Raw genomic sequence first — 13,531 nt, 5'->3', positions numbered from 1 at the left:
TGATTCTAGCTGTTATTTTTCTCCATTGTTGAAGCATATGATAAAAAGATCATAACATGTCATTTTTCATATCGCATGTATTATCAGCCCTCGAGCCATGCGACTCTTGGGCTGATATTGAACCTAGGGCTGATAATACATGCGATATGAAAAATGCCATGTAATAATCTGATAATATAGATAAAATTGTGCACTTTATCTTTACATCTATAGATCGCCAGGAGTTTTGTGAAAGAAAGGTCACAATGATTGATATAGAAGCCTTAAAAAATTAGTGTATGATATATATATATCAGTATGCATCTTTCAACCTAGGACCTACTCAAGTTAGATCTACCAGTGCATATGACAGAATAAGTTGTTCTAGATGTTTGGCATATTTAATTGAGACAGCAACCTAACTACACAAATACAAAAAGTGATCTCTAGATGGTTTCATTGGTTACAATTCATTCAATCCTCAAAGTTTATTATTACAATCAGTGTAAGATACCTTAAGCATTTTAAGGGTCAGTAACTGTTTTTCTGAGCAGTGTTAAACCTTTCATTTTTACTTTCTTTTGTAGAGTAATACAAGATGGACCAGAATCATTGGCTGTTTTCAATGGAGCAACATTTATGAATGATATGCTGTATACAAGAGCAAATAATTATATCTCGGGTAAGAAGAAAAAAATGTATTGCCCCGCATAGAAGCATCATGTTTTTGGTCTGTGCATCTGTTTGCCTGTCTGTTCATCTTTTCGTTTGTCCATAAGTTAGTTAGTTTGTCTATTCATTTGTCATGTCTCAGGTAGTTGTAGATGAAGTTGAAGTCCAATCAACTTGGAACTTCAGGGGCCGATTACAAATTTTCTACAGGAAAGAGTGTAGACTTTGCCAAGACCACGAAATTAAATGTATATGTAAGTTTTCCTCAAACCACGAAAATTGGTACCCAAGAAAATAAATGAATCCACAGTATATGTCCCCTTTCAAATGCATTGATCGTCCAAAATAAAGGGGGGTTCCAACCCCCAGAACCCTCCCCCTGGATCCGCCACTGAACTTAGTACACATGTTTCCTATGATATGATCCTTCAAAAAATGAGTTTTGACCCAAAATGAAAGTGCGAGTGGGGCATCGGTGTGGGACACATTCTTGTTTTAAATGTTTTTTGATATAAGTAGATATAAACAATTTGACAACAAAACTATGTGTATTGTGGTTTTTTTTTTTTATGTTCAACCTTTTATTTAAAGTATGACTTTAATACAAGAAAAAAATTACATATGGGTAAAATCCCACTATTTGACATATCTTAAAAGCTGAAGCAGGAAAAGGAAAGTGACATAGGATAGAAATTATCAGGACATCAAGATCTATCTATGTTACTGTAAAATTTTCATCACATTTTAAAGTTTTTTCCTTGAAAATACATTCTTACAATATTTTCATTTTCAGACTAAATACCCTCTCACACAAATAAGAATAAGTGCTAATAAATAATCTATTGATTAGTGATAATAAAAAGATTGACTTAAGATAAAAAGTATTTGTAAATTTTGTTCTTAGATTGAATAGAAGATGAAATTCATTTTTGTCGAGCCTGTTTAAAATGTGGACTACTTCTCTGGATCTTTCAGACGCGTATTTCCACATTCCCATTTCCCAAACTTACAGGAAATACCTTCGCTTCGTTTGGAACAACAAAGTTTTCCAGTTCAAGGCTCTCCCTTTTGGCCTGTCTACAGCCCCTTTGGCTTTTACCAAAATCATGCAGGCAGCTATAGCTCACCTACATTCCCTGTCTATTCAGATTCATTCCTACCTGGACGATTCCCTTCTCAAGGAATTTTGCCCAATCAAATTGAGGGTTCAGACAGATTTGGTCATCAATTGTTTTCTGTCCCTAGGCTTCCTTATCTCTTGGAAAAAGTCAGAGATAATTCCGTCTCAAGACTTTGTTTTCCTGGGAGAACATTTCCTAACCAGTGTAGGCCTAGTCCTCCCACCAGAGGAGAAATTTACAAAACTATGTCAGAAAATACATTTATTCCTGACGGTTCAATCAGTCACAGCACGTCAATTCTTGCAACTTCTGGGTCTATTGAACTCTCTGGCAGATGTAATTCCATTGGGACGACTTCACATTCGTCCGCTTCAGTTTTATCTGCACAAGTTATGGATTGCAGCTTCACAAGAATGGGAAGCATTGATTCCAATCACTCAGCCTTTATTTCCACACCTTCAATGGTGGTTAGTACGGGAAAATGTAATGAGGGCCTATGTCTGTCCCCTCAAGTTCCCAGTCTAACATTATTCACAGATGCCTCCACCCTCGGTTGGGGAGCATATCTGGAGGGGCTAACAATCTCGGGAGTCTGGAGTCCAGATCTTTTGGAAGAGCATATCAATGTATTGGAAATGAAAGCAGTTCTGTTTGCACTGAATCATTTCCAAATGTCTCTAAAGAATCAGTCTGTCATTCTGGCCACGGACAACACAACAGTTGTAGCTTATCTCAAGAATCAAGGAGGAACTCATTCACCTTCTCTTTATCAGATAGCCAGAGACATTCTCCTTCTGTGTTTTCAACTCCAGGTTCATCTAGTGGTGAGACATATTGCGGGGCACCTCAATATTCTAGCCGACACTCTATCCAGATCCCTTGCTCCAGTAAACACGGAGTGGGAACTACTTCAAGTAGTTTTCAAAGCTGTGACTCTTCATTGGGGGTCACCTCAGATAGATCTGTTTGCGACCAGTCTCAATCACAAACTTCTAACATTTGTGTCTCTGGTTCCAGATCCAAAATCTTTTGCAGAAGACGCAATGAGCCTATCTTGGAAAGGAATGTTCGGGTACGCCTTCCCTCCTTTCCGGTTTCTCTCCCCAGTACTTCAGAAAATAGCTGGGGAAAATTGCAAGATCATAGTTATTGCTCCAGCATGGCCAAAACAGTCTTGGTTTCCAGACCTTCTGCACCTATCATGTGCTTGTCCTCTAGTTCTACCTCTGAGACCAGACCTTCTGTCTCAAATCAAGGGCAAGGTTCTTTATCAAAATCCAGAAAAACTTCATCTACACGCCTGGCTTCTCTCAGGGTTAGCCTCAGAAAGAGAGGTTTTTCTGAAGGAGCAACCAAGCATCTCACAAAGTCTGTCAGAGACTCCACTAGCATTGTTTATGATGCAAAATGGTCAATCTTCTCAGATTGGTGTAGTGAGCGGGAAATTGATCCTTTCCAAGTCACTGTACAACAATTAGCAGACTTTCTAGTTTTTCTTTTTGAATCCAAAGGATTATGTCTACTATTAAGGGATATAGATCAGCTATCTCAAGAACTATTCATATTTCTGGTGGCCCAGATTTTGGAATCAATGAGCATATTTCTCTTTTGGTTCGTAGTTTTAGTCTTGAAAGACCAAGACAAAAAACTTTAGTTCCTAAGTGGGACCTTGGACTAGTTTTATCCTTTTTAAAACTTCCTCCTTTTGAACCAGCAGAAACAATAGATTTAAGGTTTCTTTCCTATAAATGCTGTTTTCTTTTAGCCTTGGCTTCTGGACGGAGAAGGAGTGAAATCCATGCCTTCTCTATTTCTGATGCTTGCCTTCGATTTAACAGGGATAAATCTTCTGTTACTCTTTTATCGGATCCTGCTTTTTTGGCAAAGAATCAGATTCCAGATAAGGGTGCAGAACCAGTTGTGATTCCTGCACTCCCTAGCGATTCTATTTCTGTACTTTTATGTCCAGTAAGAATCCTTTCTATTTATCTGGAAAGAACGTGTAGTTTACATTCTGTTTCTAACTCAAGACTCTTTATTCCTATTAAAAAAGGAATCTCAGATCTTTCTGTTAAAACTATTTCTACTTGGATATGCAAATGCATATCTTTAGCTTATGGTTCTTCTAAGGCAGAACTTTTAAATAGTTTTAATGTTAAAGCTCATGATGTTAGGGGTATCTCTACATCCTGGGCTCTGTTTGGTACTGTCTGCAGGTTTCTGGAGAAATGAGAACTCTTTTATATCTCACTACCTCCAATCTATGGCTACTTTTGCCGAGAGTTTATACTCTCTTGGACCTATAGTTTCAGCACAAAGATTGAACTTTCCTCCTGTTTCTTCTGTTACAGGGGATTCAGCTTTACGTTAGATTCTGTTACTCAGAATTTATGATGGTAACTTATTTATAGCTATAAAATATTCAAATTTTAAAGTAAATTTGGATTTTATTAGATAAATACTTACCATCATAAATTATAGGTCCCACCCACCTCCCCTTCATCCCCTTTCCTTTTGTTTCTGTCTTGAGGAAATTGAATGGAAGAATATGGGCAAACAGGGGTATATGTCTGGACCAGTGAGAGTATGTTTATTTATAGTCAGGATTTTCCATCTGACCTATGACACAATTGGGGTTACACTCAGAATTTATGATGGTAAGTATTTATCTAATAAAATCCAAATTTACTTTAAAATTTGAATATTTTGGTGGTCAAGTCCATATCTCAGATACTATAAGCAATAGGTCTTGTATATTCGGTGTATGGAAGGACTGTAAGGTGTACATGTCCAACTGGCAGCTGTCATCTAACCTTGACCTCATTTTCATGGTTCTGTGGTCAAAGTTAAGTTTTTGAGATTTGGTCTGTTTTGCTTATACTGTATACAATAAGTCTACTATATTTGGTGTATGGAATGATTGTAAGGTGTACATGTCTAGCTGGCAGGTGTCATCTGACCTTGACCTCATTTTCATGGTTCCGTGGTCAAAGTTGAGTTTTTGAGTTTTGGTCTTTTTTCCAATACTATATGCAATAGGTCAACTATATTTGGTGTATGGAAATATTTTATGATCTATATGTTAGTTGCGCAGGTATTATTTGACCTTGACCTAATTTTCACTGTTCATTGCTCAGTGTTAAGTTTTCGTGCTTTTGGCTGTTTTTCTTACACTATAAGCAAAAGGTCAACTATATTTGTTGTATGAAAAAATTGTTAGCTCTCCATGCCTGCCTGGCATGGTTCATCTGACCTTGACCTGATTTCCATGGTTCATTGGTCAATGTTTAGTTTTTATGGCCCCACAACGAAGTTGTCAGTTCCATATAGTTTTACCCTTGTCCGAAATTCCATAATTCCGAAATTCCGTCATTCCGCAACAAACCATTATACAGTTTTTTTCTAAACACCTTCAGATATTAGGCTGCTTTTTGGTATGTGAGTTAACTATGATGAGTTACAGATCAAGTTTAAGTTGTGTTCCGCTCCGCTAATTTTGCAGCTTTGGACTTTGATAAATTGTTGAAAATCACAGTTATACAGACTTTTTTTCTTAACTCTTTCAGATATTGGGCTATATTGACTATCTTTATGGTCCTGCAAAGAAGTTGTCCGTGCCATATAGTTTTACCCTTGTCCGTAATTCCAAAATTCTGTAATTCCGAAATTCCGTAATTCTGAAATTCCATCATTCCGCTACAAACCATTATACAGATTTTTTTTCTAAACTCTTTCAGATATTGGGCTGATTTTTGGTATGTGAGTTGCCCTTGATGAGTTACAGATCAAATTTAAGTTTGGTTCTGTTCCGCTAATTTTTTGCCAAAATTAAGGGTTTACAACTTTGAAAATTGTTGAAAATCACAGTTAAACAGACTTTTTTTCAATAAGATTTTGAGCTGGTTTTTTTTATGTGTTATTGAAATTGCAGATTTTTCAACTTTTTGAGATGGGGCCATTCATATCGCTTTGACACATCTAGTCTTTATTAATTTTAAGATTATGTGACAGTTGTAATAAAGCTTTATTTTTAGGACTATCAATATATTATCAATGATTAGTAAAGAAGGCGAGACATTTCAGCGTGTGCACACTTGTTTTATTGAATGTTTAGTATTCAAGCAACAAGAGCCATTCATGTTGTCCGACACATATGATTTGTAATAATGATAATTATATTTTGATGTTTTAGCAAACTGGGATGGATTTAATGACAAGCAGACTGGACTTTTATTTATCTCTGTTACTGTTGGTACTGAGATCTGTGCTGAAACAATCCACCAACATTATGATCCACATTCTCATCTGTTTGACGTATCTCAGTGGACACACAGTGCTATGATAAGTCCTCTCCCAGCACCTTATGAGCAGCTCCCAGGTACGTGTAACATAATTTGTATAAATATTAAAATAATTTTCAACATATTGAATTATTTGTTAAGGAATAAGTGTGGACACAGATTAGTGTTGATAATATGTTTGGATGCTTGACAGTGTTTTCTGACTAATCTGTGTTACTCTATAGGGTTCTATATTGAACTTTGCACAGTGACTGCCAACATGTATCAAACACTGAAAATAGCAGTGTCTTTTATTTAATATTTAGTTTTAATGTTCTAGACTGTCATGCAGGAGACACTAGTTCTAAATCAGTGCAGACCGTTCATAGATTATGTTTTGCTTGACATTGGTTTTAATATCAAATCTACAACTTGGCCAAAGTTATATGAGTGCTTCCTGTATATGATATGTTCAGTCCTGCAAATAAATTTTATGCAACGTTCCATTGGAGGATTTTCTTTCAACATTTTAACTTTGAAATACCTTCTATGTGAATACTTTTAAAACATTTATAAAACTGATCCCTTAAGGGAACATAGCTAGCTGTGTGTGCTCCAACACTGGAGAGATTTATGTCATGAAGCAGAAGATTGAAAGGATTGTCAAATGATTCTGATCAAATATTTTTTAAGGAATAAGAATTTCATGCTTTGTGTTGATAACTGATGCTATTTCAGAATGCATATTTCTAAACCCAATTAAGTAATACATGTTGTTGTTAACCACATAGTTCTAACGTGTAGCAGTATGCCAGGATCAAATAAAAAAAATCACAGATTTCACAAGCTAATATAATATATATGTGAATATTTGTAACTTTAGTTAGATAGTTCTGTATATTAAAAGAAACTGAGTAGGCCGCCACAGCATATACCAGTACTCAATTATGAAGAGACATGAAAATTATTAATTAAGACTTGTTATATTTTCAGATGGCCAGTATTTTATTACAGTAAGAGCTATAAATGGGGTTAAATATGGAGGTCCTTTTGCAACAACTGTGTGCCACACAACTCCTTACATCGTTGACAATTCACCTCCAATTATATATGAGCTATATAACATTCAGTATGATGAATTCCAATATAACTTGACCTACAGACATAATTCATCGTAAGTATTGAAAACTTTAACATAAGTCACAGCCCCTTACATCGTTGACAATTCACCTCCAATTATATATGAGCTATATAATATTCAGTATGATGAATTCCAGTATAATCTGACCTACAGACATAATTCATCGTAAGTATTGAAAACTTAAACACAAGTCACAGCCCCTTTCAAAGTTGACAATTTACCTCCAATTATATATGAGCTATATAATATTCAGAATAATGAATTCCAATATAACCTGACCTACAGACACAATTCTTTGTAAGTATTAAAAAGGCCTTGTTGGTATAATGTTATCATACTGTCATGCTTGTATAAAGTAGACTGTGGGGTTCAATTGCAGCATGAGGAAACTGAAGTCAATATTTGTATTTGCCACTTCAAAGAGAAGTAAAATTATGAGCAGCAACTGGTTGATTCAGAATCAGAAAATGGTGTCATGTCATCTAGGGCATTGTATCATTGCAGATATAATATCTGTCCAGTTTCAGCAGGGTAATTTTATTTGACATTGGTATGTTATTATCCTGAATAACCTCATTATTTAAACAGATGATTCATCATTATGTGTTGCATGATCAGGTATTAAGACAATAATATAGAATTAGGGCAAAATATTAAAATATGTTGTGTTTATGCTTTTTTACCTACCATAAGTTTAATGTCCTACATAGGGGCATAATGTTATTTGGTCTGTGCATCGGTTGTACAGTTTGTTTGTCCATGTGTCAGTTTGTCTGTCCTTCTTCAGGTTGAAGTTTTTGGTTTAAAGGTAGTTTTTGAGTTGACACCAATTTCGGTCCACTGAACATAGAAAATGATAGTGTGCATGGGCCATCCGTGTACTATGGACACATTCTTATTATTATTCAAATTGCTTTCTATAAAAAAATTATGGGCACTTTTTAGCTCACCTGGCCTAAAAGGCCAAGTGAGCTTTTCTCATCACTTGGCGTCCGTCGTCATCGTTAACTTTTACGAAAATCTTCTCCTCTGAAACTACTCGGCCAAATTAAACCAAACTTTGCCACAATCATCATTGGGGTATCTAGTTTAAAAATTGTGTCAAGTGACCCAGCCAACCAACCAAGATGGCGGCCATGGTTATAAATAGAACATAGGGATAATTGGCTTATAACTAAAAAACAAAAGCATTTAGAGCAAATCTGACATGATATAATTGTTCATCAGGTCAAGATATATCTGCACTGAAATTTTTAGATGAATCGGACAACCTGTTGTTGGGTTGCTGCCCCTGAATTGGTAATTTTAAGAAAATTTTTACTGTTTTTAGTGGAAGAAGACGTCAAGTCTTCTGAAGACTTAAGCGGCTGACCATTGGAGTCTCCGTATGCCGCATTCATTTCGTGTATTACAATTTCAAAACAACTTAAGATTCCTGACATCGATTTTTACACATGATTAGGCATCTGAATCATTTAATTTGTAAATTATGATTGTTAAACAATCACTATCGTATATATGACCCTTTTATTTATGTAAATTATTAGACTTCATCTCATCCACATGAACGTTATTTGTTTACTTGTAACAGGATGTTTTAACTGTAGATATTTGTATTACGCATGCGTGAATTGGTATCGGGACAACTCGCCCTGTTTACAAGTTCGCCCTTGAGGTTACGAATTTGCAATCCTGCAGACAAGAAGATTTTGTTTTTATATAAATAAAATGGATATATAAAGTGTTGTCTTTATTCATGGTTTTCCTTTGTCATGTAAATTAGATGCCCTTCGTAACATACATGTGAACCTCCCGACGGGTGTACAAAACTCCCGTTTTCAGGGGTCTCCTCCCGTCCTCCCGTTTAGGAGAAAAAACTCCTGTGTATGAAATATTTCATGAATGAAAATTTTCAGACGCCATATTTGATCATTTCTTACTACTGTACGGGTGTAATTGACACCTGTGTTAAATTTTACCTGAACAACATCCTTTTATGATTATTTGATTAAAATATTAACCATTTATAGTCTTTTTACAATTTACATTTTTAAAAGCAAAATAACTGAAAACAGGATAAAACAAAGGGAAGAGTTAAGATGGCTGCCGAGCTGAAAACACTGTAAAAAGTCAGCTCCCAGTTTTTTGCAGTTTTTTGTGTTTTATATGAATTGTTGAATGATGAAAAGTGGATAGACTGATAGATAACAATTTGCTGAATCATTGGATGCCAACTTATGAGAAAAATTTGGTGGAACTTTTGTGATATTTACAGAAAACCATTTTTTGGATTTAAGTGTTCACCTATTATTGATTATATTTACTTGATCACAAAGGATTTAATACAACATGCCTGGAGGCAACAGCCTTACAAGTAACAAATCTGTAAATAAAAGTGGAAAATGTGGAAACACTGTTCAGACTTTACTAGCTGCCAAATTAGATAAAGTTGACAAAGAAAAAACTGAAAAACCTAATAAACAACCAAAAAGGACTCACTCTGAAGTGTCAAATGAATCTAATACAAGTGTTGATCTGACTGGTATAATTAGTATACAAAGGGACATAGAAGAAATTAAACAAAACCTGGAGGGTGGATTAAAAAAGATAGACCTTGAAAATGCAACAAAAGACCATGTTAAGTCAAGTGATCTGGAAGTCATTGTAACTTCTATAGTGAAGAATTTATTTAAAGAATTTACTTCATCCATAGAGACAAAAATTGATAAAAAAGTATCAGAAGTAATAGGGGAAATGCAAGAGAAAATAGATGCACTATCAATAGAAAATGAGAACTTGAGGGAGAAAGCTGAGGTAGCTATGAAAAGCCTTTCCACAACAAAGAAAGAACTACACCAAAATGAACGACTGACAAGAGAAGCTATTACCAGCAGCAACTACAATGAACAATATTCTCGCAAAAACAACATAAGAGTGATAAACTGTCCATGGCGAGAGCGACAAGATCTGCGTGCTGACTTTATTAGTAAAGTGAAAAGGGACATGAATGTTGAACTTGAGGAAAGAGATGTTGTCGCCATCCATAGAATTCCATCTGACAAATTAGGACCAAAACCTCTTATTGTGAGATTATTTAGTAGTGATGTCAAACGAAGAGTGATGCGAGAAAAGAAGAATTTACAAGACCATGTAAGATTTTATGATGACATTTCCAAAAGAAACATTGAATTGATGAAAAGACTAAATGAGACTGAATGGTTCAGCGACGTATGGTACTTCAACTGTGGTGTGTACGGAAGGATTTCTGATGGTCTACAGCTGAAGTTCAATATATTTGATGACATTTTTCTTAGATTGAGACAAAGGAAATAAGTAGTTAACTTAGTACTTGACTCTCATTGTTACATGTACATTATGTCTTGATGACCTTTGATTTATTTTTTAAACATGTTAAAAGTGCTATTCTTATTTTCAAGGGACAAATCTTAATACTATAAAAGTTGTCTCCACTTTGTAAAATGGTTGACTATGTCATAACTGATAAATCATTTACATTAACAGGATATATCAAAGTACTGAAGTACTGAACATCGGATGACCGCAGGTTCTTGTGGATGGTCAAAAGCACATGTCACAGAAACAGATCACATCTCTATACCTGAAACTTGGGTTAATTTACAGAGATATTTTTTTCTGATACAAGTTCGTGCTTGGATGATGAATAAATGACAGGAAATTCAACCTCACCGTAATAACTATTATATTGTAGTGCAAGAAATCAGTATACCTTGGACTATTATACTTGTATAATAATAGTCGTATAGAATACACTGGTTTGTTGTTATATATATTAATAATATTACGATTGCATGTATGTACCAATTATCAGGTTGTCTGCATGTTGATATCGTAAAATATATATTTCAGCTTACTAAAAATATTTTTCATAGTGTTACTTTGACATCATTTCTTAAAACTAAGTCCCACACATAATTCTTCATTTGATATGGGTCATCCTCATGCGGTACGAGAAGTTTTCATGTCGCTAAATAGTCTTCTTGTCCGTTCTTGACGCTTCTTGTCGCTAAAAGTTCTTCTTGACGTTATTAGTGAGACCGCTATTTTTAGATTACAGGTGGTCATTTACACTACACGTATAACCTGTGTAGTGATTTTTCTTTTACGATAAATTTATGAATGAACGATAATTTTATGAATGAACAAGAGCACCTGACCTCTTTCTGAAACACCAATTAAACATATAAAATCGTATTTATTAAGATATAATTCAGTCAATTTTCACCACTAAATCAACAACTGAAATGATTCCATATTTTGTTGAAACATCGTACAACCGGAGAACAGAAATCGCAGGTATGAAAATGCACTTTTTTCACTGGTGTTGAAAACCCAAAACTAATTTGACTAGAATTTATGAATGACGGAAATTTAAGCGATAACAATACATCGGAGTGACCTCAAGGTCATCCTCTGTAATAAAATTGAAAGAACAATTATACTGCAAAAAACTATTTTTTGGGACATTAATTCAATCAAAAATGTCTGCCATTTTGATGCTTAATTTTTGTTTTTATCTCTTTCCTATTCTTTCCAGTCCTTCATTCTTTTTATTAATTATTGCATTTCTGCAATATCATTCAATTACATTTTGTTTTCGTTTAGTTTATGGTGAGTTATCCTGTTTATCATTTTTATGCATCTTTATGTTGGTGAAATGTTTTTGGTTTTTTTTAGTATTTTTACACATATGGAAAATTATAATCAGATATTACTATTTAGATTTTTTAAAGGTCATCTTATGTGCTTGTGTATTTACTGACATCATATCATGTGTGCCCTGAAGGTATTAACTGTTAATTGCCAAGGTTTAGGAGATAGTGTTAAAAGAAGAGATGTTTTTAACTATTTAAGAACAAAGAATTACAATATTTACTGTTTACAAGATACTCATTTCTTATGTGAAAATGAAAATAATATAAGAGCTATGTGGGGATATGATAGTTATTTTTCATCTTATAGCTCATTTTCAAGAGGTGTAGCAGTTATGTTTAATAACAACTTTGAGTTTAAGGTCCTAAAAGAAAAAAAAGATATTGGTGGCAATTATTTAGTATTAGACTTAGTTGTTGATACTTTACATTTTACATTTGTAACTATTTATGGACCAAATATAGATACTCCATTTTTTTATGATCAAATTATGTCAATTATAGATGATTTTGGTAATGATAGCTATTAGTCCAGGGAATCTGAGGTAAAAAATGGCTCAACCTCAAAGTAATTGCAACAGAAATAATTTATATCAATTTTGTTTCATTGGATACCTGTTAGTGACATATTAAAAATCGGCGTTTCTTAGACCACGGGAAATTTGTGTTTTGGGGGTAAAATGGTGATTTTTATGTAAAAATCGCTAAAAACTGGAAAAAATTATTTTTTTTATTTTTTTTAACTCAAAGTCCCTATTTTTTTCAGAAAACGTTTCAATCATATGTATCATCGTGATCAAATATTAAAAATGCATAGTCTTCAGGTTTTTTTTCCAAAAAACGCTGATTTTGAATAGAAAATCGCTGAAAACTGGAAAAAAATAAAAAATAAAAAATGTTTACTCGAAGTCCCTATTTTTTTTCGAAAACGTTGCAATTATATGTATTATCGTGATGAAATCTTAAAAATGCATAGCCGTAAGTTTTTTTTGGAGAAAACGCTGATTTTGAATAGAAAATCGCTGACAACTGGAAAATTTATAAACCTAAAAATTAAAAAAAAATCATCTCGAATATTAACTTGAAGAATTTTAATCCCTCAAAGAAAGAATAGACTTCAACAGAAACATCGTATTCATTATTTTGACACATTAATGTAGTTTGAATAGTCACAGAAGAGGGAGACCAAATAAAATATTTCTGAATTCACATTGTGATAAAAGTAAATCTTATAAAAACAAAATTTCGTTCAAAGTTTTTGCTTAAATGTTATAGAGTCACATCACCAACCAATCATGTATATGTAAGAATTAAATGTCACTATCGTCCTCGTCTTCATGAATCTCAAGTACCTTACAGTTTGAACAGTTCAGTCCCTTACATTCGCTACATGCTGAGCTACAGTCAAGACCGTTTTTTCTAAAAGTGCATCTGCGTGTATCGCAACCAGATTTGCATTTACATCTAATCACGTGCAATAAATTATCTGGAGCTGGAGGCAAAATTGTTCTAATTGGACAAAGTGATGTACCTTGTAGAACCCATCCCCAGTCTGATGGACTTAACATATGGACAGAGTCATTTGTCCATTCTTGGATCTGATAATATGCACGCTTGCAGTGCTGAGACGCTGCTTCTGAGGTAGGT

General features: G+C 34.3%; 1 protein-coding gene across 1 annotated transcript in view; it reads left to right on the top strand.

The window, feature by feature from the left end:
- The window catches only part of LOC134693720 (uncharacterized), a 121,394-nt gene that overhangs the window by 19,121 nt on the left and 88,742 nt on the right, over window positions 1–13,531 (top strand). Inside the window, exons 10-12 of the mRNA XM_063554620.1 lie at window positions 567–661; window positions 5,965–6,150; window positions 7,046–7,226. Of these exons, the coding sequence (XP_063410690.1) occupies window positions 567–661; window positions 5,965–6,150; window positions 7,046–7,226 (462 nt within the window). The remainder of the gene's footprint in view (window positions 1–566; window positions 662–5,964; window positions 6,151–7,045; window positions 7,227–13,531) is intronic.

The sequence above is a fragment of the Mytilus trossulus genome, chromosome 12 (assembly GCF_036588685.1).
Source record: "Mytilus trossulus isolate FHL-02 chromosome 12, PNRI_Mtr1.1.1.hap1, whole genome shotgun sequence".
Lineage (NCBI taxonomy): Eukaryota > Metazoa > Mollusca > Bivalvia > Mytilida > Mytilidae > Mytilus > Mytilus trossulus.
This window is presented reverse-complemented; position numbering and strand designations above follow the sequence as displayed.